We start from the raw sequence: 27,853 nt of genomic DNA, 5'->3' as shown, positions 1-27,853 counted from the left end.
GCTGCTGGATTCACTTAGGATCCCATGAGTATCATCTGAACACTGCTATCCCAGTTATCCTTGTTGCCGAGGGACCTGTGGCTGCTCCAGCGGTGAGACAGCTTGAATGGGGGAAAGGTTGGGTGGGTTCAGACATTGGAAGAGACTGGAGACCCTGGGGCAGTCAAAGTGTGGCCAGCACTGAGTGACTACACAGGTAGTGAGTCCTGCCCTATGGATGTCAGTAGCAGACGCCATCACCTCAAAGCATCAAAGTAAGGTGCCTCATTGGAGCTAAATGGATTATGTTCCACTGAGACCTTCAAGAAATTTGCAGGCAGACCAAGTTTTTGTTTCCCCACAGCCACCTCTACAGGAAGAGACACTGTCATGTAAGAGACCTCATTTGTTGTTGCTGTGTTCTACATTCATGCAGACATGCAGTAGTCCCCCCACGCACTGCTGGCATTTCAGCTCTGACTCAGGGTCTTTTTTCAGTAGGGAGCTGAATGCCACACTCTTGCAGGCACTTGAGGTTTTCTTAACACTTATGAGTCATTTGTCCTTCCCTGACCTGCATGAGGGAATCAGGCTGACCGGGCTGCACTAGCAAAGCCATCAGCCTCCAGAAAGAAAAAGCTGCACACATTCAAGAGAAACACTCTTGCCTTCAGTTGTGAAACTCTCTGCTAGAATCAGCATCCTAGCCCACTTCCAAGAACGCGATCAAGAAATGGATTTAATGTTATTAACCCATCTCATCCCTCTCTGATCCTGAGTGGATTCGTGGTCATCTCCCAGCATGGACAGATTTTTAGCCCTTGGAAACAACAGCTTTTCCTTGGGTCCTTTTTCTCTCTTCCCAACTTTTCTCTTACATTTTACAAGCTTTCACCGAGAGAGGAGGAATATCTCAGACCAGATCATGTCATGGTTATTGTGAGCATTCACCCAGGACTGTCCAGCCTTATCATGGGCAGGCTTAAACCCAGGAGCCACCACTTAGACCAGCAACCCCCCACCACCACCCCATGGCCCAACCCCACTGGGCTGCCAGTGGGGCTGCTGCCAGGGTAGGTCAGCCTTGACCCCTGCCTATGCCTGGCCAAAGGCAATATGCTTCACTGGCTGAGCCCAAGCCCTCTCCATGTCCCATCCCTGTGGCAGTGGGACAGGAGCCGTTATGCTCCACAAAGACTTTTTTTCCCCCATCCAAGGCTACTCCTAGATTCTCCAAAGTCTGCAGGCATTGCATAGCACAGTGTCTCTCCCTTGTCAGCCTCTATCTGACCTGGTGACCAGCACCACAGCCTTTTGTTTGGTCCCGAAGGACGTGGTGGCTGCAGAGAAGGAAAATAAAATCCTGGCAATAGTACATCTCCCCTTCATCAGGAGAACTCAGGGATTTTGCTGAGAGACAAATGAGTCCCAGGCACCCGGCAGCCAGCCAAGCAGATGAGTCATTTGGGGAGCTGGGGCTAACAAGAGCTATATGCATATTTAATGCATCCCAGGGTTCCTGCCTGCTTTCAAATTGCGTGGGGATGTTTGTTGAAGCTCTGGGGATGCTGGAGCCTCATAGGCACGCTTCAGCCTCCTGAAGGGAGGAGAAGTTTGACTTAGATAGTTATCTCAGTGCTTTCTGCTTCATAAACATCTCTGCTGTGCTCAGGCATTAAACTCTCCAGGCTGGGAGGCACTCAGATGGATGAAGACCAGGGGAATAGCTCAGTGTCTTGGAGAGAGACAGAAAGATGTTTCTGGTAGTGAATGATCTCCCTGTCTTCCCTTCCTATAGTGCTTCCAGAGTTACTAACGATGCAGTTGTCACAGCACAATCATCAGCTTTGTTTCCTTGGGTAAACCAGATTAAAAAGAAAAGAGGGAATAATAATCATAATGATAATAATAATGATAATAATGATAATAATAATAATAAAGACCTTTGAAATTCTTTTCTAAATTAAATGTGCTCATCTGCTTGAGATGAGCCTGTGGGTTGATCTTTCAGAAATAGCGCTTTCTGTTCCACAGGAATCTATAGGAGCTCCATGGTGTGGAGGAGGTAAACAGGAAACACCCCAAAGCAGGAGGGCTGAAATGCTCAGGCATGGGTTTAAAAAATAAACAAACTACGCTCCCCTTTTGTAATGCATAGTGCATAATTACCTGGTGGAACTCATTGCCACAGGACAATGTGGAGGACAAAAATATAAGCAGGCTTCTGTGCACAGGCATTATGTACACCAAGTCTTGTTAAACTGAGGATGGTTAATGCTTGCTCTCTGGGTATCTGTCCACTGGATGCACCACCCTTTTGTATTTTTTTTCTGTTGTCTAATTTGAACCTCCCAAGCCACAGATTGTGGCTGTTGGTCACGTGTCACCGTCTTCTACTGTTGAGAAGAGGTTGACTCTGTCATCTTTGTGCCTCACCTTGAAGTACCTGTAGGCTGCTATCAGTTCATCCCTTAGACCCCACTGTTGAGACAGCTTCTCCATAAGCCCCAACCTTACCAGCTCCCAGAGGATCCTGTGCATTGAGTCCAACCAGGCCTCACTCCTCAGAAACGCAGAAGGTTCCCGATCGATAGAGCTGTTGTTATCTCCTGCCTCTGCACCACACAGCAATTAGTGCCTGTGGTTCTGATGTATATGATGTATATATAGGCTGGAACATGGATCCCAGGACCCAGGAACCACACGCCTTTGCAAAAAGTAGTGAGTAAAACTCACCACCATGTGTTGCTGGAAAAATACCTTCAGGTGGGATGCTGGTGAAAAGTCTGCAAGGGGAGGATGCAGGCCAGTAACATTAGCTTATGTCAAGCCACTTTCTGAGATGGAAGCTGGGGTCTCAACATGGCATTGAGATCCATCAGTGCTGAAACTCTCAGGGGAAATCCACTCTTCAAGTTATCCTGGGTGCTTTTTCATGATGCCTGTCTTACTACAGATGATTCAGGGAAGAATGAAGTACACCAGGATTATTAATGTTTCTTTAATTAGTAACAGAAAAAAAAAAGTTTGGACTTCTACTGATTATTTTACACAGAAAATATTGAATGATGCATCAGGTGGTTTTGTGTCCATTTTGCTCTGTTTTATTTCCATTTAAAAATATACATCTGGTACACAAGATTAAAAAAAATAGATTTTCACAACAAAATAAGTGCTTTGAGCACTAAAAATTCACTTGTGCACTTTAACGTTGGCCTAAATATTTACATTTTCTAGCCACATCCCCTCCCTACCCCAAAAGTGGGCAAGGCCCAGATTATAAATATTAGCTGTGTCTGGTATACAAAACTTTCCTAGAAAAAGGGCAGGAAATACAAACATAACAATGCTGTGGCTCAGACAATTTGATTTAAACTCCCTAAAAACAGTAAAAAAAAAAAAAAAAAAGACTTCAACTCTTGTCAAAAGAAAAATGTCACAGGGAACACAACACTAGTTACTGGGCATTGCAAGCAGAAGGGGAAGAAGTTTTGAGATGTGATACCTTTCAGGGGAATAATGGCACAGACCAGGTAGCAGTAGTATGCTTTCAAAAGGTCAAAAAGGTTTAAGAAGGACTGATCTTGCTTTTTAGGAAGAAAATTGTAGATTAGATGTCTCTTAAAGTCCTTCTCCACATGATTTACTATGCTGTAGGGTCGGATAATGGAAAAACAACAATTTCTGCAGCCAGCATCTGTTGATCTTGAGCCAAGAAAACATGTCAGGAAATGCTGACATGTTGAAAATGTTGTTTTCTGGCAACAGTTCCTTTCCACCACTTCCTGAGTCTCTTCTCAGGTAGAATGTGCTGATCACACTGAAAAGTGGCCTAGTTCACCTCTTCTGTCATGGGGCCACCTTGCCATTAGTCCAAGCAGCGTTGGATGCATCTTAGAACATCACGAAGTCCCCTTTGCCAAGAGTGAAATATCCTTTGCAGGGAAAAAAATGGTCCCTTTGGTAAAGCACAAATTAGGGCAGAAGGAAAGACATTCACAGCTCATGGTTAAAAAAGGTACATCAGGAGCTAACCACATGAAGGCAGCTGGGATCAAATGTCACCAACTTTGCAGAGCTGATCTCAGATCAAACCCACTGCATGTGGGAAAGGTAGCAGGCATTACTCGGTAGCCAAGGTCACAGCTGCTCACAGGGCAGGAATCACTAATAAAACATTTGGAGATCAGTGTAGCTGAGGACAAAACAAGAGGAAAGGTAGCTGAACAGATGTTATCAGACATGGGATTGAGTCTTAGAAACCAGAGTGTGCAAAAGTCAACCAAACTTGTCTCTATCTCCAGTAAGTCAGTGGCTTTCTAAGACAGGAGCCACACAACAGAGACTGGGATCTATTAAAAAAAAAAATAATAAAATCTGTCCAGAGATGCTTGGCAGTCTTAGGATTCAGCCCTGGCCTGAAGAGGCTCTTCTGCAGTGTTCATAGTTCATCGAGTTGAAATGCCCAGAGCGAGTCCTTGGGAAGAGGTCTCCCACCACAGGGTGTCTTGTCCCATCAGACTCCGAACGAGCCGGCTGAGTTCGCCTGCCAAAATGCTTCAGTGGCAAATTCGTTCTGTCATTTCTTTCTGCATTGAAGGAAAAGAGAAAAGAAAGAAACAGTAAGTGCAAAAGACAGGTTTTAGTAGACTGACATGTCAGGCAGTTTGGCAGGTGTCCAAAAACAACCCAAGGAAGCAACCGTGGGAGTCTTGGGGAGTGTTTCTCTATTTCCCATGCCAGCCCTCCTGGGAACTGCTCTGCCTCAGCAGCTCCTTCCTGGCATCCTCCTCGGTCTCTGTAGCACAAAGTTATTTTGGCCATGCCCTAGCTTTGAGAGCAGTCCAAGGAAAGAGCATTGGCTGAGATGTTGAAAGATCCAGGTCCTGCTCCTGACTCAGCTGCAGAGCAGCCAGACAAGGCGGTGCCGCTCTCGGAGCCTCCGTTTGCAGCTGCCTAGGAAGACGGGACGTGGAGCTGCTCCCGGCTCTCGCTCCAGGAGGTGACAACAGCTCACCCAGAGGACCTGCGGTTTTGGCAGGGGATCCCATGGTCACACTGCAACGCAAATGAGTGCTAATAACAGAGGGCCACAGAAACCTCCTGTGAGAGCGAGCCCTGTTTAGACTTAACAGACAGTTGTCTTTAGCCAGGATGGCGTCATGATAGCTGCATTAGGAAGGTACCCCGCTTTCAGCTGATGGAAGATGATACTTGTCCTTGCCTTAAGGAGCTCAACTAATAGCTTGCAAATCACGTACATTGCTGCAGTGAGGAAAGTCTGTGATTCTCTCATCAGACTCGTGGCTTCTGAATCTTCATGTGCCCACAGGCCCCCTCACACACCCCAGAGAAAGGTTTACACATTAAAATGTACTCCCAAAATAGATCTGAAGTAGGACTGGTCTGCAGAGAGGGAAGGATCCAACTCTGGAAAAAAAAGAGAACTAGGAAAGTAGGATGACCCTTGAGTAACCCTATAAAAGGCCCTTTAGTGATCTAACCAAGGGGGACAGATGCTGCAATCTCAGCTCTTCAGTGCTGAGAGCTTTGTTTTTAAAATCCATCAGGAGAGAGTGGCAAAGAGAGGGCTTCTCTGTAGGAGTAACATGCAGAATCATGCCATCAAATGAAAAGCCGATGCTCTGCCACAAAATCATGTTGCAAACGGGAAGCGTTTGCAAACATCTCGGAAGGAGAAAGAAGAGGGGGGTGAGAAGACTGTGAACATCCTCTTGCAACAGCATCCAGCCCATCCCACTAGCACAGCACCACACACAAAAGCAGCTTTGAATAGGGTGGGTTGGAGTGGCCAGTGGACTGCCAAGCCGCCTGCAAGCTCCTCAGGCTGGCCCCAAATGTCCAAGGCATTCATCAGACTCTGGAAATCCCCACAGCTCTGCTTTAGTACCTAACCAGCTGGACCTCTGCCAGTGCTGCTGCCCGGCACCATGACCTGCCCTTGTCAAGGAAGCAAGTGCACGGCTTCTCTCTGCCCCCGTATTTCTTGATTTGTTAAGAGTGAATCACTGCCTTTCACTAGTTCTGCCTGTACAAAGGATCTGTATCTCATTCTCAGCTCCTAAGATTTGCTGCTAAGAAATCACATCCCAAGAAAGCTTGACAAAAGGGAAGCTGAGGCAGCAAAGGAAGATTCAGCCAGGGGCAAGCTTATAAACCAAGAACTCCTTCATCCCACAATCCCTGTAAATTTTCTAAGATATTTGGGCATAACAGGACATTTTCTGGCTGGGGAGGTGCTGGTTTTTTCTTTCTTCTTACTCCTAAATCTGAAAACTGGGGCTCCTCAGTAGAAAGCCCCAGCCATAATACAGCACTCAGACTTGCTGTCCTGCTCCAGATGTGCTCCCTCCACATGCTTGGTGGCTTTCCATAGTCACATGCAGGGAACGGGCACCTCTGCAGACAGGAGTCTCCTCTGTCATGGGATTCATGTGGACTAACTCTGGTCATCTAAAGGCAAGGTTAGGACAGTTGTCTGGGCACATAAGGCAGTCAAGAGCGACTGAACCTCTCAAGGACAGTTCATTTAATCCCTACTGAGAGATGACAGCCTTTCCACAAACCTTGAGAACTTGCAAAAACTAAACCCTGCAGTCTTAGCCTAAAATGAAGGCAGATGCAATGCACTGTCTGTCCTTGCTTAAGTGTCAAACCAGCTGATGAATCCTTCAGGACTTAAAAACACTTAGGAGCAGGGCAACAGCTATGGTGCAGCCCAGTGAGAAGGGGAATGAGCTAAACAAGTCACTAGTGCTCTGCCCTGGGCTGGGGAGAGTAACTAGCCACAGGAAAGTGGACTGAGGTCAAGTGTAAAGTGCTGCAGAGGTTGGATGTTACTCTTTGTGCATCTTCACAGCTGCTGCTGAAGCAAAGCCAGAATGGCATGAACGCCAGGCTCCCCGCATGCTCCACAGCACAATGAACTGGAGCCACGCCAGGATTCTGGGGGGCTCACTGGGAAGCCCCTGGGGTGTGCATGAAGAAACTTCCCATTACTGCTTTCCCTGCCTGCAGCACAGAGAAATACTGTTGCAAGCTGCTGGATCCATCCTAACTCACGCAGACTTTGGGACTGATGGCAGTGTCAAGCTGCAGCCTCCCTGGGGTAACAGCATGGCCAGAAGGACCATTTTCAGTTTTTGAAAGTTGTTCATAAGCTGCAGCAATTTTTCCCTCCCTCCTCAGCTAAACATTGCATCCTGGACAGAGCTGTCCTCTGGTGGCAGGACACTCTCATACACACCTACAGCAAGTCGTTGCCTGAGGGAAGGAGATCTCCCATGTGGTTGGGTCTGCTTGGGGCTTGGATGCCAGGCCATGAGCACACCAAGAAATGAGACACAGATAGACCAGAGGTAAATGTGTCTCATTTCCTTGTAGTTTAACCCTGGTTGCATCACACAGGAAAATCTGTTCATCTTAGATTCATCCAGACCCATAAATCATCTCATGCTGCATGTGAGTCACTGGCATTGAAAGCCTATTTAGCAATGTCAGCCTCTGCTTTGGCTATTAGGTGCTAATTATTTACATTAGCAAGCATCAGTCAAAGGAGATGACACCATTATGGGCTGTATATCAATGCTAAAGAAGTTTGTCATGAGGAGCAGTGGTGAGGAAGACTTAACAGAGGACGGAGTGATGCTGAGCTGCCATTTTCTGGAGCTGAGGGCCATTGTGATAATACAGGTCACAATCAAACTCTACAAAGTAATTAATGTAGATGTTGTTGTCATTCAAATCTCCCCTGATTAGATCACGATCTCTCAATCACCCCAAACTGTGGTCAGAGCAGACAGGCAGCAAATTGACTGAGACAAATGAAAGCAGAGAAGGAGTAAAGCACTTAGGGGCAGGGGCATTCCCCCCACCCTGCTCCCAGATACTCCTAACAGGCAGCTCATGCTGGGACTTTTCTCAGCTCTTTCTCTCTCTGGAATTAAATCCTCTTGGTCTTCCCGGACTCTCTGCTGCTGGATACAACCTTTTCTGCAACCCAGCCCTTATCGTAGCACGGTAGCTCCTGGGTTCCCTATTAATTCTTCTCCCCATTGCAACATGTCCTCCCTAGGTCAGACCACACTGAACCTTGCCTGTGACACACTTGGCTCTCTTACAAAACTAACTATGTGCATTTTCTAGTTTATGTGCCTGAGCTGTCTGACCTCTGCTTCCCACCAGTGCTGCTGTGTTCAAGGACTCTCACTCTCTGCCTGGCTAATTGCTTCCCAAGGGAGGCTGCAGAGAAACTTGGAGCTCCAGCGAGGCCTCTCCAGCTTGGCCTCTATAGCTGTTGTCTGGAGCTGCATGTCCTGTTGGGGCTTGCCTTCCTGCAGCCTCATTGTAATTCACACTAGGATCTCAAGGAAGGACCTTAGTCTGCTAATAGGAAAACTCAAGACTGTGGAGAGGAGTCTTGGGCTCAGATCTGACCCCTGAAAGGCATGTGGACACAACTGACTGGAAATGCTTTGATGTGCAAATTGCATTAGGGCTACCAAGACAGTATAGAGGGACACTATGTTACGGTGGTCCTGAGAATACTGAAGAGCAATTCATAGACATGGCAGCAGAGGCAAAGTTTAAGGAGGGTTTTCAAAGGGTAAAGGGTTTCCTCTGTTGCTGGGAAGTTCTCTCTCAGAAGACTAAGGCTGATGGTTACAGGACAGAAAACATGGGTGTGCTTCTGAGGTAGACTAGCTGAAAGAGTCCAGAGAGGGTGACTGCAATGCTCAGAGTCCAGCCCCCACTTGAATCTACCAGTGCTCTCTTCAGCCCATGCCACTCTCGCCTCCTCCACCTCCCCATCCCTGGGCCATCCTTACCAGAGGCTCCAGCTCCCGATGGTCAACAAGGCTGAACTCCCTGATGAAGTAGTAAAAGTGCTTGTAGCAGGTGTTGACATGAGCCTCAGCACCCATGTTGATGATGCTGTCAAAGTGGTGGATGTAGACATGGACAAAGACACGGAAGAGGCGGGTGAGGATCTTAGTGCAAACTTGCTGGAACTGCCTGGGGAAGGGAACACCTGCAAAGCAGAAGCAAGTTGGAAGCCATTTGACCATTTCCAAAAAAAACCAGCTAGCATTTAAATGTCACTGTCACACTTAACAGGCAGTCATAGATGATGAGGAAGTATTCCCTTGGCTAATGTCAAGGGTGACAGCTACACCGGGGCAATACCTGCCATCTAGCTCTGCCCACGTACTTCCTCATTGCCTAACTAGCAATTTCACACAGGCATGGTCTGAGGATTTGGGGAGTTGCCCTAGGAGAGAAGATTTCTCATCCAGTGGAGAAGGCCACATCTCTCCACATACGGCTCTATCCAGAGCAATCTGGCAGAGAGAATCCTTCTGCCCTCTCTCCCTGCCTTTCCCCTACAAGCCTGTGCAGGCACAGCATAAGTCAAATTATATTTTCCCAGGTCCATAAACAAAACTAAACCTCCTCCCAGCAGAAAAGATACCTTCCCTGGTCCTCTGAATCAAAAGCATGGTTCATACTGTTTTTCTTCCTCCACCCACCCTCAAACATCACTTCTGATGCATCAGCAGAAAGAGGTGGAGTTTCTACATTTTTTCCTGATCCTTGTTTCAAACAAATGCCTCATTAAAACAGGAAGAAATTGCCCATCTTAATGATGCTTAGGCTGTAATTTCATTGCACCTGTATGACGCTCCCTCCTGAGATATCCTCCCAGGTTGTTCAAGAACGGGACCCACCACACATTGCTTTATACTTTTAGCCTTGTCCCACACGATTTTGGGGACACAAAGATGCAATTTCATACTCTACATTTCCATCCTTGTCTTAATGCACTGCTATCACAGTGAAAATCTCAGAGGTGTGATACTGTCAGTGTCAGCAAGCCTGGGGTAAATCTCTAGAGGAAACATGTCTTTGAAACTCCGAACATATTTTTGGGGAGGAGGAAAATGAAACAACTGGAATTTGTTTTCCTGAAGCTTCTTCCTCTCCCCTGAGCAATTCAATGCAAATTTGCAAAGAACAAAATAAAAACCTCCCTTCCCACGGTTGTATCAGCCTCCTCCCTTTGCTTCTTATTAATGCAGCACATCATAACCTCTTAAAAATCTTTCCAAATAATCTCTGCTCAACCATGGCCAGCTCACACATTTTGCGCTGTGGAAAGCATCAGCAAATCTCTTAGCTAAAAAAATTAAAAATGGTAATTTTATCTTTGAATCTTTCTCATCAGCCTCACTAGGCAATTAAACTATTTTTTCCCAAAGGCTCCTGGCAGTTCTGTTTCCCAGCAGTAGTGCCATGCCCCTCTCCTCCGTGGGTGGCAAAAGCAAAGGATCTGTCCTTCCAACATCATGCGTGCAGCCTGTGTTTTCAACGGCCAGGGTTCGGCAGGTGCTGGGTTCAGCATTGCACCACTCGTAAGAGAAAAACGATCTGTGCTCTAAAACAGAGCCACCCTCAGCCCAGCCCAGTCTCACTCTGCTTTGTGCACAGCGTGGGTGCAGCAGGCAGGGCAGAAGCTCGTGTGCCAGTGCCACAGGTGGATGTCCCAGCCACCGCTTGGAGGAGGACGCGTATCTCAGCTCAGCATCGCACAAACACAGAGCGGTGGTTTTGAGACTGATTCACAGCCGCTGCTCTGCTTAACCATGAGCACGCTGCAGCCCCAGGGCTGCTCCTGCAGCAGGGACCTCGGCACGACCTGTTTCACTGCTGGCTCTAACAGATCCCGTTAGGACTTTCTGGGAAAGGTGTTCACATCTGGCAAAGTACAACCAGGCTCTCCCCATGCCAGCAGATGAGAGATGGTATTGGAGATCTGCTTCTGCCCTGCACCCTTGACTGCAGGGCTCTCCTTGCCTGCCAGTCTGATAAGGGCAGGGATGAGAGAGAGACCTCCAGGTTTCCTTGGAGTCAGGAGGGGCATGATGATTTATCAACAGCTTCATCAACAGCTTCATTTGAGCTTTTTGCACTGAGCGAGAATTTGCGGAGCAAATAAAAGCCATAATCACCCAGCTGGGGACTCAGACATGCCATCAGGGTGGCCCCTGCAGACCAGCTTTGAAGAACCAGTCAAGAAAGATTATTTTTTTTAATAAAGAAAAGTTAATCACGGCAAGTAATTTCTGATGAGCGCACATTGCCGGGCCCCGGCTGGGGAATACACAGTTCTGAACAGCCTGTCTCCCTGGGACCAGAGGCAAGCAGTTGCTGCTGGGAACTCAGCAAGGTGCCAGCAGGCAGACAGCAACGTGTTTGTTGCCACCAGTTTGTCACACGTCCCACTTGCCTAGTGCCTCCTCTGGTCAAGGGAGGCCACGAGGAAGAAATCAGACCTGACCAGCCACGGGAGTTTATCACCAAACTGCAAAGACTGATAGTGAAGGAAAGCAGCAAACCTCAACCTAGTCCTGAGCTGAGAAAGAAATAAAATCAGACAGTGAACAGCAGATCAAAAGGATCTCAGACTCCCAGGGCTGATAGCATCTATGGTCCAGATACTGCTGTTAGATAAACCACCTTCAGAGCTGGCAGATGGTGACAAGTGGCTTTCCACTGCTTTTGTCCTGAGGTTAGCCAGCAACTGTCTGGTTCTATAAATCAGTTACCAGCAAGTCTTCATGGACATGCTGGCAGCTGAGAAAGTTAGAGGGGAGACACCTCCAGCTAGATCCTGGGTTCTCCAAACGCAGCTCTGCATCAGGGAACAGAGATCTGGCATAAAAAAATAGAATCATAGAATAGTTTGGGTTGCAAGGGACCTTTAAAGGTCATCTAGTCCAAATCTCGTGGCCATCAGCAACTATGGGAGCTATCCTATACCCAGTGATGCCTAGAAGGATATCATCAAGATGCCAGGACCTGCAAGTACCCTTCTGGGCTACCCCACCACTGTGCTTTCACATGAACCCCGCAGCAGCATCAGATCCTGGGAGGTGAAGCTGGACTGCTCTTCTTTGTGTCCATCACAAGGTGTCAGTGTGTGGCCATCCCCTTCAGACACGGCCAGGCTGTAGTGGTGGCTGGCTGTCACCAGTGGACTTCCACAGGTCACCCATCACCCTACCACATCATGACACCGCCACCCACTATGGTCCTTTGGGTCCAGGGATCACCGGGGTCCGGCTCTGGCTCCTTCTCCCCACATCGCCCCTCTCACTCGCACACATGCCCAGGGCAGAGCACAGCTCTGGGCCATCGGCTCCTGCTTCTTCTCCCTGTGCTGCAGCCCTGGCTGCATCTCCTGTGCCAGGACCCTCAGTCCAGGCTGCGGATGCTCAACTGGACCCCGCGTCTGGCACGGGGGCCTGCGCCAGTCGATCAAAGTGCTTTTCCACAGGAAGGAAACAGGGCGGATATCTGATAAGCAGGTTGCCTCCTCCAGCAGCAGTCATGCCTCGCTGCTGATCTCCGGTGACTTGGAAAGGAACCCACAGCAGCTCCAGCAGGCACTGGCCACATTGGTGAAGAGGTGGAGAAATTCCCCAACCCCTTTCCCAGAGCTGAAAGGAAAGAGCTCCCCAGTAAAGGCTGCATCTAACCAACCCCAGGGAGAACAGCAGAAAGATCCGGCACAAATAGGGCTCGCCCTGGGTCACGGCTGCTGGCGCAGCGGACGTCCAGCAGACAATGCGGGCGACATCCTCTCCAGCACGCGAGGGGACACGGCGAGAGCGGGCTGTGCCTCCTCCCTGCAGCCAGGCGCGCATTGCAGCCAGCACGTCCCAGCAAGGGGAAGGCCCTGAGACAGGGATCTCGGCGCTGGCCGCACACCTATCCTGCCCCCGCAGATGTTTAGCTTTAAACCGAGCAGCCAGGCCCCTGTACGTTCACGTTGGAGCTGTCCTGGCTGCTAGGAGGGGTCACTGTGACAGCAAGCGGGGAGCAATGGGGCCCGTTCCCCAAGCACGAGGGGTGGCAGGCTGCTCCCTTTGTGGTTCCCACCTCCCTGCCAGGCTGGGTCAGGCAGAGCAGCGTTAGAGCTGGCAGCAGAGAGACCCCAGTAGTGGCCGGTGCGCCGAGAAGCGGCACATGGGAGTGGGGCAGTGGTGGCCCTTGCTTGGGGGACTTCCTCCATCTCGGAGCTGGTGCATCGTGGCACAAAGCAGCAGGAGTAGCAGCTTGGTGAGATGAAGGGATGAGGCTGGTGGGACTGACCCTGCGTGGCTGAGATGACCTGTTAGCAGGAGTATGGCAGGCCAGGGCAAAGTCAGGATGGAGCCCCAAGTTTTGACAAACCACCCTGGCAGGGTGGTGCTGCTTGGGTTTGCTTCACCCTCCCCAGCCTTACACACCTACGGGGACCCAGCAACGCCATGCCAGTGCGTCCCACTGATGCCGCTCCCAGCTGCCTCAAGGGACAGCAGAACACCACAAAACCCACCTGGGCTGACTTAAAGGCATTCAAATTACCTTCACATTTAATTCACCAGTGATTACCATCCAGCAAACCTGGAGCAGCAAACCCACAATCTGGCAGGCAGTAGCCCCGCTCTGACTCTTCTTGCACGATGAGTGACGAGGGGGGGACCACAGGATCCAATGTGAGCTTGCTCAGATGTCAGGAAAAAAGATTCATACGCAAGGTCAGCTGTTCTCCTCCACCCGTGATCAGAAGCGTGTGCTACCCAGATGCTGCGCACAGACCAGACAGCCGGAGGCTGGGAGCATCGCCTTTCCAAGGGCAGAAATGCAGCCCAGGCCCAGGAGTGAAGCAGAGCAGCCATCCACGGTGGTGGAAAAGGGAGAGCCTTACCCATGCTCCAAGCCAGGGCAAAAGCTGTCAGTACAGCAGGTACAATTTCACTCACTGTAATGCAGCCAGGGCTGTGGCAAGCGGCGTGACTCCCAGCCCTGATGTGAATTAGTACCTTCAGTTTATCTCGGATGTTTTGCTTGAAAATCCCAAGATGTGATTTAATGCTCCGAGAAATCTGTTTTCCCCACTTTGTGCTGATTGCTTCAAAACATAAGGAAACGATGTGGGACCACGTGTAAAAGGAAATGAAAATGAGAGGTAACAAAGTGCCTGTGCTTACGGTAAGGGATTGCGAATGGCTCTTGGATCTCTCCTGCCATCTCTCCCGTCCCTAACCCTCATGCTCCAGCCAATTTAATTTTTTCATGATGAATCAGTACTGGGAAGCTATTTTGCTTCTTGGCAATTGTATTTTTTTCCTCCGCAAAAGCAGTAATTCAATGAATTATGTGATGAATTATTGTTGTTGTCATTATTTCTCAATTCCATTTTGGCCACCGTGGTGTTTGGTGATTAATTTTTTCCTAAAAATAAGTCTTTAAAGCCCCATTTAAAACTAACGGCATGGTGGCAGCTGCAAGCTGGTGTGGTGTTAATTTTGGAAGAAAATAGGCAGAAAAAAAAAGGCAAATCATGTAAAAAATAGCCAGCTGAGAGAAAGGCAATAATTAGCTGAATTCAGAACATTTTTCTTCTGTTATTACAGGGAGAAAGTATCGGATCATTTCGCACCAAGTTTTCTCTTTTTTTTTTGTAATTGTTTTGGGACCACTCTTGAAAGGCAGAGCTTGAGTTTTGAAAAGCTTTCCAAGAACTGTTCCAAAATCTCCTGTGACTGATGCTCTGTAGAGCCGCAGGCATATTTGGCAGAGAGCGTGGGGTGTTTCCGGCGCTGGGTCTGGTCCAAACCCTGCGTCCTCACTGATTTAATAACGGAGAGGTTTCAGCAGCCGCGACGGTGCTGACATAGGACGCTTGGCCTTGTGCAACTGGCAGCCTGATGCTGGGCTGACTGGTGCAGACGCAGCTGACTGCCACGGGCCCTGCAAACCCCATCCACCCAACCCTTCTCCCCAGCGTGCTACTGCCCAGCAGCAGCTCCCTAAAACCAGGCACCACGGGGCAGGACGATTACCGGGAGGAGCTGATTTTTTCCAGGTCATAATTTGTTCATGCGGTCACTCAGTGAAGAAATCTGCTGATATAGTTTTACCAGCTGGTAAAAATATACCTGTAGAATCATTTATTCTTCTCCCTGCATGGGAACAATGCTTATTCTCCATTTAAATGTATTTTTCAGGACAGCTACATTGGTTGGAACAGTGGAAACAAAGCGCTAGCACATGCAAACTGATATGGGTCGTCTGGGAAAGCTGCTGCTGCGGTAGATTTATAGCGATCAGGTTGGCATAGCTCACCCCATGCAGGGATTTGTCTTGACCAGCAGACAAACAGGTTTCCACTCCAGAAGAAGGATTATACAGCAAAGCCTTTAAGTGGGACTGAGCCCTACAGGTGGATTTCCCTGGGGATGGGGAAGATGCAGTATCTCCCCCTGACCCTTGCTGTGGTACGCAGAGGGCTTGGCAGCCCCCGCCCCGGCCCCATTAAACCACCATAGGGATTTTCTCCCAGTGCAAGCGTGCCATCCGAGGGCTGGCGTCCTGCTGTGACTCTGCCAGGTCACAAGCTGTCTGCTGGCATCGGGTTCCCTTGCTGCTGTTTCAGATGACAGCTGCCCCTCTGGCCTCGCTGCAGAGCCAGCACAAGCTCTGCATCACGCAGCTTGGCTAAACCAAATGTGTTTGTCAACTAGGTCGCTCTGCTTGCCTCCCACCTCTGACATGTGCTGAAGGACCAGATGCTTTAGTGGTGCAAATCAGCCCAGCGCTGCTCCAGTCAGTGAAGTTGTGCTCATTTGCCCCAGCCAAGGTCTCCCCCGTGATGCCAAAGGACTCTGTAAGCCCACAAGCCAGTGAACCATCTTTGCTCATTTCCAGCTGAGCCTCTCATCCCAGGGTGAAGGATTTCCCCCCTCTGACCTATAAGATACCTCTCCCTTAACTGTCAGGACAGCCATGAGCAAGCCCTGCTGAATCATGTGCTGCTTCAGCCTTTGTAGCTTTTGGATGGAGAAGGATGCTGAGGTTAGCCTCAGGCAACATTAGCAAGTTTGGGGAACACTTACTGTTTCTAAAAAAAAGAAACAAAAATAGAAAAGTCTGTTTTGTCTGTGGTCAGGTAGCCTTAGCCAGGGAAATCTTTGAGCTGGGACAGTTTTATTGCATATGGCAAAGAGGGGCCAGGAGGGAAAGCTGAGATACACACAGCTCATGAAACACCCGCTGAGACGGTGGTCAGCCATGCTGGTGGATCTCTCCAGTAACAAGCAGCAGTGAAACAAACCTTCATGCTAAATCCTGTCTCTGCTGCTAATACTGAAGAGCCTCACCACGACTCCAAAGCATGAAATTTATAATTTCCCCATTGCCTCATCAGACTCCTTTTCCCTTCCTTAAAACAGCTCACATCTTCCCTGTGTCCTTTTGGTGCCTTATTCCCCTTGTCCTTGGTCTTTACCCAAGGGGATGGCTCTTTAGGAGGGAGGCTGAGCATCTCCGTTTCCTCGCCCTGGCCACTGTCCCCGAGCCCTGCGTCCCTCCCTGCTGCGCGTCCCCCAGCCTCCCCCGTCATCCGGCGTGGTGACGAGGAGCAGCCCGTCAGGAACCGGCGGATGTGACATTTCCCTTCGGCCAAACACCTCCATCTTCCGAAATGCCAGAGCTGCCGAGCAATTACCCAGCGCACAAGGCAGGCCAGTGAAAGGCAGTTAATTGGGGACACACTGACAACAAAGTGCCACGGGCTCCCTCCTCCCCCTGCCTCCCACAACAGCCTTTCATGCATTTTAAAGTGCAATCTCAGGCTAAGCTCCCTTTCGCATGTGTGAGGCCAGAACCACCAAGACACGCCGGCAAGGGGACTGAAGTCACTCGGGGACATGAGGCTCCCTGCAATAAAGGGGCTTGGAAGAGGGACCCTGGGAATGGCTTTGGAAGAGAAAAAAATGGGTTTGCTCAGATCTCACCCTGAACTGCCCCCACACCAAAACAAAAGGAGAAGTGGAAACCAGAGGCACCAGCCGTTCCTCCCCACATCGGGATGTGTTACACCTCGGAGAGAGAAGTGCCAGAAATGGAGTGAAAACCAGCAGGGTCACAACTGTACTTGGCTTTTGCACCTCAGACAGAGACGTGGGAGGGGGGGGTGCTGCGATGCCTCCATCCCTCCGTGGCTGCCTGCTTTCTGCAGTGTTAAGACTCCCTGTAGCCCCGACTCCCCAGAGCAGCTTTCAAGCAGCATCACACCCCAAATCCCACCTGAAAGGCATGAAATTGGACCAGGACACTGTCCTTTCTGGCTGGAGGGAAAACGGAATAAATCCACGTCTGCATCCCTGCTTTAAAAGGCGTGCAGAACTTCTCCTTGGGAACAACCCGCCTTGGGAAGAAGAAGACGGAGCTTACCCTGTGGCTGCCGTTTTGCCCCTCGGCAGCAGCGAGCCTGTGCCCAGCTGCAGCCAGAATCAATGGGGACTTTGTTGTCCCCAGCTAGGGACTGGGGCTGCCGGCACGGAGCATCCTGCGCCGACACTGTCAGCCAGCCACACTTCCAGCCTCCTCCGACTGCGGGGATGTGTGAAGCCCACTGAGCTCACGAGGGAGGGATGACTCCATGGCACAGCGAATGCCCCTGGTGAATCCCAGGGGCTGACTCTCCCATGCGCCCAAACCTGTCTGCCTGTCCTCCGGCACAAGGATCCGGCACTGCGCTACCCGGCCTGTCCCAGACCGCTGGCAAGGGGAAGGTGGCAGCAATTACCTGCAGGTCTTGGCCAACACATCAGCTGCAACCCTTGAACTCATCTCTCCAAACGATAAGAAAGCAGCTAAGTAGCAGGGCTACTATCAGCCCTGGAAGCTGCCAAGCACTGCAGGTCAGCAGCAGAGGGGTTAGTTTGCAAGCTGTGTTGCCTTTGGCAGCTGCTGCAAGCTCGTAAGGCCAAACTTTTTAAAGGGGTGCATCGTACACCCTGGGGGTTGGCAGCTGCAAAGGCCAGATCCTGGGGACAGGCATCTCTGCTCAGGCGATGCCTCAGCTAAATAGCAAGATGTGATGTATAATCAGGGCTGAGATGAATTATCAGAGGTAGAAAAGAGCTGAGAAGTGAAGCAGCAAGCGGAATGAGGGTTAGACCTTGGGACCATGAACCTACCCGGAAAACCAGAAAGAAATTGAGTTGAGTAGTTGAGAGAAGAGCACGGTGCAGGGATGCGATGACCACCTCTAACCAGCCCTGTGGCTCAGCTTCTTGAGGAAGGGCAAGGTAGCTGATGACCTACCAGCCTTCATTTCTCACAAGCACAGAATACTTGGAAAAAGTTCAAGCACAGAAAAGGAGAACATTGTTTTCCACATCCCCTAGGAGCACGACAAGGAATCCCGAGCTCAATTTGCAGCAAAGGGGTGCGGGACAGACACTGAGGAACACCTGGAACAGGAAAGGCCACGATCCTTGGGATTGCAAAGTTTGGCAACACCAGCCCTGAGGTGCACCAGCGGTTTGGGAACCTGCACCGGTTACAATCCCAGCCTTCTCGCAAAGAACCAGAACACACTCACCTATCCTGGTGGGGAAGATGTCCTCGTTGTTAATGAGCATCTCGATCCAGTCCATCAGCATACACATGTACTGCGGAGCCGACAGCTTGGTCGGCTTCTTGTATTTGCTATCGTCCTGCCACCTGTACTCATACTTGAGTCCACCGGACATGATGGGGCAGCTCTTTTCCGTGCAATACTCCGACATGGTGCCATAGATGAGGTTGATGCGGTTGAAGAAGTCCACCACGTGCACAGCAATCCAGTCGTTGATGCTCTCGCCGGGAGGCAGCTGCACCACTGCTTTCAGGTCCAGCCCCGACTTGAGGGAGGCCTGGGCTTTCTTGTACAGCTCGAAGCGCTGGGTGCCCGGCTCAAACTTCTTTCGGGGACGAAACGTTTTGTCTTTGTTGAAGACTTGCTTGAGACACAACGCCATTGTGGGCAGGGCCAGCAAGGGTGAGGACAGAGGCTCGGTGCAATGTGAAACCCAAGACTGGGATCTTCAGGGGTGGAGGTTCCTGGGAGGAGAAAGAGACAAATTTCAGTCACATATGAAGCCAAGCTGCACGTGGGGGCACGCTCCCAGGGACAAGTTTGCACCAGGATGCTGGCTGGCCCTGCTGCTCTGGCAGCTCATGGGGACAGAGATTTGGGGTGAGCTCCTGGCCCCTCCACACCCACCAGGGTGACCTGGAGCCGCTGCTGACCCCTCAGACAGCAGCTCCTGGCACCAGAGAGGACAAGCATCACCACACAGGCCCCGTGCAAGGCTTGATGGCAGACAGAGCCCATCCTCCCTCCCGAGCACGCCAGGAGCTCAGCGGACTTCAGCCAGCCTCTTACCTCCCGGGCTTTTATCAATAACTGCTGCAACAAACTGAGAGCCGCGATATCAGCAGAGTTCACCAGCCTGAGCAGTCCCAACCTGGTAGCTCTTTCCTCTTCCAGCAAAGGGGAAGCATCCCTTTCCCAGGAATTTCTCAGTACAAATAACCCCTGACCCTGCCGCAGTGGCTGGTGAGCGATGTCCTGGGGACAGCGCTGCGACCGCAGCTGGCCGCTGGTTCACACAGCCCCAGCGCCGAGATCAATGGGAAAAGGGGGGATTATTTTTGTTGTTCTGCCCCGTGTGTTTGTCCAAAAGAACAAAACCTGCATCCGAAGGAGGGAAACGGCAGCCCAGCACAGCAACGCGACGTGTCAGGATGCGGCCCTCCAGGCAGGCACACAATGCTCACAGGAGCCCTTGGGGTGACGAGCTGATGCTTCGGGTGACTCGGTCTGGAAGTCACAGCTCAGCAAAGCGCTGAGCTCACCCCTTCCTGCCCGCGGTTAGTAGCACAGACAAGGGCTGCGGTATTTCCCTTTTTTTTCCTTTTCCTCCCTGAAGCTTCAGTGGAAACTCCATCCACCCCAGGCTGTCCCGCACAGGCTGAAATTGTGCATTTCATTACCTGCACGCATCACCAGTGGTGGTAACGAGATCAAGGCCCCCTTGTGCTAAATGCTTTGCTGAGGCTTAGGGAAGAGAAAGTCCTCCAACAGCCTCCCCCTGACAGGAGGAGATGGAGAAAGAGTTAAAAAAAAGGAAGAAAAAGATTCACGGAAAGGGGAAGTGACTTACCCAAAGTCACGAGCAGGAGGGAATGGTGCCTAAGCAAAACTTGGATGCATATTCGTCGTTAAAAAGACAGCTTTTAGCAAAAAGCTTCCTAAATAAACTCTCTTTTCTAAACTTAGTCCTGAGCCACAGGCAGATCCTATTTTGCCCAGCAGAGACCAGCTAAACACCTTGCAAGAGAAACCCTGTGCTCCCCTCAAAGCCCACCTACTGAGGCATCACTGGAAGACAGCAGGACCTACTGATCGCCCCAAGCAGGGGCAGGATCTGCCCGGTGGGGATTTCTACACCACAGCCAGCACGTGGCTGTGGGGGGAAAACCCTGGCGTCAGTGCAAACCCTGGTGTGGTGGGAAACCCCAGCACCACTGCCATTAGGGCACTAACCACAGCCTTTCCCACAGGCTGGAGCGTTGCTTTGCCACCATTACGTAGCTCACAGCATGGTGATACCAAACCCCACCACGCTCTGCTGTACCCAGGTACAACGAGACCTGAAACCGTATGTTATTAGGTGCTTTTTGCCCCATGGAAGGGGTCACGGTCATCACACAATGTTATGCAGTACGACTTTGATACTGAGGTACCTGCAAACCTTCCCCAGCTCATGTTGCTGGGTGGGATTTTAATAGCTCCAGCCTCATTGTCTTCATTTATTGCCAGAGGGCAATGACTGGGGGATGCTTCTTGGATGTTTTTTCCTCCCCTACCCCAAGCAGCTGGATCCAACCATGCCAAAGAGCTTGTTCCCCACTTCAAAAAAAGCACAAGCTCTCCAAAATGCCAACTGATGGAGGGAGCCAGCACCATGTCATGACTCCTACTTGTCCCGAGGGGAAGGGTCTCTGGTACGCCAGCCCTGAGGGAGCCCAGCGGAGGCGAGGGGACTCTCGGCACAGCGAGGCTGTAAAGAAAAGCCCTTATTTGGGGCTTCCCACCCGGCTGTCACATACTCAAGGCACATCCTGTTAATAACACCTCTAAAAAAAGCCTCCCAGGGAGTTTGCTAATGCATAACAGTTTCTGGAATATGTACATATATAAATACATATGTATGTATATATAACTACTGAATGGGGATCCTACTCCAGTAACATAGGAAGTGCCAGTGAGGCATCCAGCAGGGTCTGCCCGTAGAGAGGTAGGTGTGATGGGGCTGAGGAGTGCCTGGCCTTGCAGCCAGTGTGGGAGGGAGGGGGCCAGCAGCACCTTTGGTGCTTTTTCCCCCCCCAAAGGAATTATCACTAACTGGCTCTGCCACCAAGCCAGGACACGGGGCTGCCACCAGTGAACCAGGACATGGGACTGTCCCTGCCTTGCTGCTGTCCGTACCCTCATCCGTGGATGATTTTTCCTCTCTCTCTCTCTCTCCTGTCACCAGCCAGTGGCAGAGGGCTCTGGCTGAAACATAAAGGCCATTAAAATAAGCAGAAATGAACAATCATGCTCCTAACAAGAAGTCAGGATTTCCCCATCTGATACTTGGCAGCTTCCCAGGAGGGGATGATGCAGAACCTACTAATGGTCCTGCAGCTCCCTCATCCCCGTCCCAGCCAGTCCAAGACCCCAGACAAAGCTGAGCAGCCCTTTTGCCCAGCACCCAAATAAAGTCCAGTGACTGCCACCCTCCAGGGCTGGAAGGGCATCGCACGGCACCACGACAAGCCTGTGTCCTTGGTCTCTTTGGTGGCTAGACAGAGGGTGAACAACTCAATTATCCCTGTGTTAGACTGGACCGATCACACCAGGTCACACAGTCCCTCTGGGCGAACATCAGTACAGACAGGGACTAGGATCTAACCTAGGAGGTTTCCCTGGGATTTCAGCAAGGCAAATCGTGCCAACAGACCTTTCTCCGTGTCACTGTTTCTGCTGGCCTCAGCTCCATTTGCTCTGCTCCAGGAGCTATTGCTGTTTGCAGGCTCTTCCATGCAGAAACTGGGTTGTTCTGGGGTGATAAGAAGCCACCCTGGCAGATGATATCCCATCAAATGTGTCACTTGCAGGGGCCATCAGCAGTGAAATCAGTTCTCCGTGAATACAGGGGGGGTCCCCTTGTTCCTGTGCCTCACACTGCAAGTCCTCTGCAAATGTTGAGCCACTCACTGGGAAATAAGCTCTGCATCTCATCTCCTGAAGCCAGACCTATAACTCATCCCACAACTGCATCTCTGCGTCATCCACAACTGGATCTCTGTGTTCCCCTGCAAGCTGTTCTCACTCATCAGGCAGGTGGGAATGTGCTTCATGCTTCAGTACTGAATAAAACACCAGTTTAAAAAAAAAAAAAAAAAAAAAGAGCAATAAACCTGCTAAACATCTGCCAGGTTTTTCCTACCATGCATCTGTTAGAGATTCCTGGGAATGGGAGAGCAAAACCCGTCGCTGCCCGAGTGCTCGGAACAGACTTGTCCCCCGAGCCCACAGGACGCCAACATGGCACTACAGCCTCCCTGCTCCCCAGCCAGCAGTGCACGCCGGAGTAAGGCGAGCGGTTTTGCTTTCGGGATCCTTGCCAACATCGCTACCAAATTACCAAGTCATTAAAAAGCCTTGTCAATCTTTACTGGAGAAAAATGTTCTCCAGAAGTTAAATTTAAGACAAAGCCAAAAACACATCCTGGGATTTACGACCCGAAGAAGCAGAGGCAGGCGCTGTGCCAAAGAACAGATTTGTTCTCTACTTTGCCCCAAAGCTTTCACTGCCCAAAGAGACTGATGTGCAGGGAAGGATGTGAGCAGCGTAGGGAGGGAGCTGCACGGAGGCCAGGACCATGGCTTGAAATACCAGCTATGGCCCTTGCAGCTGGGGCACTGAGATGCAACGTACCGGCTTGGAGCAAACAGGCTTTGCAAAGTCACTGATGCCTCAGTTTCCCCTCAGGCAGGGACCCAGCATCCACCCCTGCTTTCTGGGAAGAAAAGCAAAGTCCTTTGGGAATGGACCTGGACACATCCCGAGTTTAACTGGTGGAAAAGGGCATCAGCAGCGAAGGCAAGACCAGACTTTCCCAGTGTCCACCTTTATCCGACTCGGCTGGTACTCTTCCATCACTGGCCAAGTATTTGGGACAGTTCCATGTAAAGAGATGGAAAATGGGAGATCTTCCAAGGTTTAGCAGCAGCGCAGAGTTCAGCTGAGCCTGATGTTCAAGGCTGTCACGTTCCTGGAAATCAGGCCATGGTCCACTGGGGCTTGGGGTGGGAGAGGAGACCCATCCATGTTCAAATCGCCGCTTGCGCTGCCTGTTTTGGGAAATCCGAAGGGCGAGCTGCCATTCAACAAGCTTAGACAGCAGCTTCCTACGACATGACCGTACACGTCCCGCTGCCGGCCCGTGCCGGCAGGGCCTGGACCGGTGCCGCAGCGGCAGCCTGCAGGTCTCTGCCTTCGGTTCCCACGTGCAAACATCAAAGCTTCCCCGGAGAGGAGCTTTGGCAAAGGCTGCAACCCCACTTCACTGCGCCGCAGTTCCCATCACGGGGTGGTGCCGGCACCCCAGGGGCTCACACATCCCTTTCTGAAGCATCTGCAAACCCCCAAATCAAACCTCGTCCCGCTCCTGGGAGCGGACAGGGCGTGAAGCGGGTGGCTGTGGAGCCGGAGACTTTCCCTGCTGTTACCCCACGTCCCTGCCGAGGATGGTCCGAGGAGGATAAGTGAAGCTGCTGGGTGGAAAGATGCCGCCGCTTCCCATGGGACATCCACGCCATGGCATGCTCGGTGCTTACCCCCATCCGCGCTCCCAAAATAGCTTCGGCTTTGCAGAGGGCTGGCTACAAACCCAGCTGAGCGGCCGCAAAACCCCGTCCACAGCTGGGAAGGCTGCTGGCTTCAGTCCTGCCCCTGTTTTTACCAGCAGCATCAGAAGCAAAACTCGGTCGGGTTTAGCAAGAACCAAATGAGCGCAGGGTTAAGCTCTGCAAGGGCAAGGCAGAGCCGCTGCCGGGGAAGTAGCAGGCAGAGACACGTGAAAAACTGATTTCCTAGATTGCTGGCAGGTCCAGAGATGAAAGGAAATGAACTGGATGGGGGGGGGATGTAAGTTCAGGGTCAAACTAAGCCACTAATTTCAGATTTGAGGGTTGTTTTGTTTTTTTACTTAAGCTTCTTTTTTTTTCTTTTTTCTTTTTTTATCATTTGGAAACCACAGAGGAACACGGCAAGGCAAAGGCTTTGTTGTAAATTAAAAACAACTCTGAAAGGTCTGTTTAGAAACCGGCAAAACAAAAGGGGAAAGCAGGCAGAGCAGCGGGAGGGGGGCTTCCTCCCCCCTAGTCCTGCAGGCACGAGGCAAGGTCACTAAAGAAAACCTCCGGTTTTGACCCCAAATAAGCTTTAGTCAGAAACCCAGCAGGAAGGATCAGTCAGACACACCACTGTCTCCAGGTGATGGGCACCAGGGGCAGTCCCGTGCTCCCTGCCTCAGTTTCCCCAATTTCAAAACTCTCTCTGTCCCCAGCCTGCCTTTATATTAAGGGCTGCAAAAGCAAAGGCTTCAGGGGGAGAAGCACTTTACAAGTGCCCCTGGGAAGCATTAGTGATCGTGGAGGTTAAGGAGAGAGGACGGCTCTGACACCGGCACCTCCCGTGGCTCCAGTGCCAAGCGCATCCTCCCTGGACCCGGCCCGAGACAGTTACACACTCACACAAGCATCTGACTGCAAACCACAGGCAGCCGCTTTAGCAGCGCGCTCCAACCCTCGCCGGTGGTACAACAGCCGGGAAGCACAACGAGGGGTCTGACACCGTGGGCAATCCGCAGGGAGAATCCGGCTCCTACTACTTTAGGAAAAGGCCACAGAGGGAGAGCACAGATCCATGTGGCTCCAGGCACCATAGAGGAAAGTGTAGGTTAAATACTACCAGCTCTGCAAATCCTCCTTGGGCTTCCCCGGGGCATCTTGCCTTCGGCCACTCAGATATCTGCTTCTGCTTCCCTGCTTTAGGGGATTCCCTTCTCCCCACCACAGGCAGCATAAAAGTCTCATCCTGCCCCATCCCTGGAAGAGGAACAGGGCAGACATCAGCTCAGCTACTGTCTGCCAGAGCCCCGAAACATCCAGCCAGCCTCCAGATGGACAGTCTGACCAGAAACCAGCTGGCCCTGGGGCTCGGCTGGCTTTTTGCTGCTTCTAGGAAGCGTTACTGTCTGGCTGCTGACTCGACAGCCCCGTCTCCGAGTTCCTTTCAAGCTCCAGAGAAGTCCCGTTGCAAAGTTCGGTCTTCAACCTGTCCAAGAGCATCTTTGCAACCAGGGCTTCTTCTTGGTGGACTTGCACCCCAAAGACCAAGGCTGCTTCTCCTGAGCAAGCCTTGAACTGCAGCCACCCCAGTCCCAATCCAGGCAGGGGCTGCGGGTGCATGATGCTCCCAGGGAAGGGAACATAAGCCCTCTTTTCCAGCCTTTGCGATAGCCGTGTCTGGTTTTAATCATCTAAGGAAGCGGGGCTACAGAAGGAAGATGCTGGGGAGCATGGTCTTGGGGTGCTGGCCCCGCTCCCTCAATGCTTCCTGCTGGAGCCAAGCCCCAGCTGGGCTGTCCGTGAGAAACGGGGTTATTGGCTGCCGATCCCAAATATAACCCAAACGATGGAAAATTCCAGGAAACGAGCCAAGACAAGATGCCGGGAGGGGGATCAAGGCCCCGCACACGGGCTGGGGGAGCTGCAGAGAAGCCCTGAGCTCCCAGCGGCGTCTCCCTGCCGCCAAACCCTCCTTGCACAAACCCTCCCCAGTGCCACGGAGACCCGTAAGAGGGGCGAGCGTCCTCCGAGGCAGCCCCTGAGCACCCCAGCACCCATCTCCAGAGCAGGCACCTCCAGAGCTGCAGCGGGACTCAGCCCCCCGCTCCCTGGCTGGGGAGCCGTGCTGGTGCTTCCCCTGGCTCGCCTAAGTGCTTGGAAATCCCCAGCTCGTGCAAAACGGACCCAGCACAGCTTCCAGGAAGGGGACTGCACACACCTTGGCTTGCCCCCAGCCTGGCCCCACTGTCCCCTCGCTCTGTCCCGCTCCTTGCCCTACCTCCCTGCCACACCACCAGCAAAGCAGCAGCTCCCTGGGGACCACAGCCTGGCCCAAAGGCACCGAAAAAGTTTTTCCCGAGTCACCCAAGATGCCTCCAAGCAGAAAAGCAAAGCCCCATCTCTCCAGGCTAGAGGCAGCACGTCTAATTCGTTGCAGGGGTGATATGCAGTAGAGCTGGGAGCTTTCTGGGGGTACCTCATTCCTGGGGGCTGGGGTGTCGCTGCTGCCACCAGTGACTTGCTGGGAGCCCTGCAAAGAGGTGTCCAATGGCCTCCACGGTGCCCGACTGCTCTGGTTCAGTCCCAAGGGTGATTACTCCACCGTCAGAGCTGTAATCCCAAACACCGGGAGCTCCAGGCCTGCGAGCTCAGGGAAGAAGTTGAGAAGAGATAAACCAGCTGCTGAAAGCCCATCTCCACCCAGTTCCCCCCCACCCACAACTTTCCGCCCTCCCTCTGACACGGGCAAAGCAGCTGCTGGCACTGTCCCACCTGGGAAACGGGTGTCTGCCCACGCCGTGTGCTGCCTTCCCCTGCGGGTCCCCCCTTCCCCTGCCCACCGCCGGCCATCTGCACTAATCCCTGCCCCACCACCAGTGACTCCCGGACCCTCCCGCATCCCCGAAACAGGCTCCCTTGGTATTTATACCCTGGCAGCTGAGCTGAGACACGCCGGAGGAAGGGGAAGAGCCTTCTGCAGGCATCCGTGCCCCAGCTGGGTGAAGGATTGCTCCTTCCCAGGCTAACCCAAACCAGCTTTTGCCCAACCCGTGCTTAAAGCACCCCAGAAGCATCCTCAGGGGTACAGCACTGGCTTTTTCCACCCAGAGGACTCACCTCATCCCCCGGCATGCCTGGCTTCCAGCCCCAAATCCCTCTGCTGCACTCTCTGCTCTTACTGAGGAAAAAGAAAAAAAAAAAAAAAATTAAGAAGAAAAAAGTCCAAGCCAGGCTCCCCGTCGGGACTGTCGGCGGTTTGGGGATGGCAGCGGCAGCGAGAGCCGCTGTGCTCCGGCACTCGCCGGGGTTTCGTTAGAGAAACTCGGGGCCGAGGGTTTTTCTCTGGCCGGTGATGTCACATCCTGACCCCACCGGCAGCTCCAGCTGTCCCTGGAAAACCCGCTGGGAAGCTGGCCTGCCAGCCCCCACCACCCACCACACCGGGCACACACGCTCATGGGTGGGCACCCACACCCACGCACCATTCCTGGGTGCTGAGGTCCTTTTTGGTGCGCAGTTCCCGCGCCGCTGGCTGGTTCCCAGCTTTCACGGGACAGCAGCGCGCTGGGGGAAAGGAGATGAAATCCTGCAGTATTTCTCCCCACTGCTGCCCTCCCGTCTTTTGCACAGTCCCTCTTCCTTCGTCCTTCCCCCCCCTCTGCACGCACGCAAAAATTTCAGAGGTTTCAGTGCCAGGCCAAGCTGGACGCCATCCAAAACAGAAAAGCCAGAGAAAGGGGAAAGAAAAGAAAAAAAAAAACAGAAAAACTTTTCGCTGCACAGAGCGGACTTACTTTCTGTCGGTCTGGGAGGTGGGGTGAGTTCTGAAAGCACGTTGTGGTATTTAAATACGGCTCGGTGAAAGCAAGCCTGCGCCAGCACGCTCAGCGCCGAGCGGAGCAGCCAGCCAGCCGGCGTGGGATGGCTCGGCGCGGGCTGGGACTCGGCTTCGGGGTCAGACTCCCGGGTGGGGATGTAAAACTGGCGGTGCACCCCACGTGTCACGCTCACGGGTGTTGCAGCAGGGCAGGAGCATGGCCCTGGCGCTCAGGGTCCCCTTCGTGG

The 27,853-nt window shown here is 51.8% G+C and overlaps 1 protein-coding gene across 3 annotated transcripts; it reads right to left on the bottom strand.

Moving 5' to 3' along the window:
* Positions 1-3,017: 3,017 nt before the first annotated feature.
* Positions 3,018-27,853, bottom strand: MOB3C (MOB kinase activator 3C). Of its 3 annotated transcripts, none has more exons than XM_049808900.1 (6): positions 27,583-27,853; positions 26,906-26,966; positions 26,265-26,435; positions 18,440-18,939; positions 8,829-9,031; positions 4,416-4,568 (listed from the first exon to the last, which is right to left on the bottom strand). In XM_049808900.1, the coding sequence occupies exons 4-6, from the start codon at positions 18,855-18,857 to the stop codon at positions 4,539-4,541; spliced, it is 651 nt and encodes a 216-aa protein (XP_049664857.1). In that variant the 5' UTR covers positions 18,858-18,939; positions 26,265-26,435; positions 26,906-26,966; positions 27,583-27,853; the 3' UTR covers positions 4,416-4,538. The 3 variants fall into 3 exon arrangements, with proteins under 3 accessions (XP_049664859.1, XP_049664857.1, XP_049664858.1); XM_049808901.1 differs by having other exon boundaries at positions 26,265-26,428; XM_049808902.1 differs by lacking the exons at positions 8,829-9,031; positions 27,583-27,853 and having other exon boundaries at positions 3,018-4,568; positions 26,906-27,076.

The sequence above is a fragment of the Accipiter gentilis genome, chromosome 8, assembly GCF_929443795.1.
Source record: "Accipiter gentilis chromosome 8, bAccGen1.1, whole genome shotgun sequence".
NCBI lineage: Eukaryota > Metazoa > Chordata > Aves > Accipitriformes > Accipitridae > Astur > Astur gentilis.
Note: the sequence above shows the minus strand (reverse complement) of the source record. Positions and strands in the feature narration are given on the sequence as shown.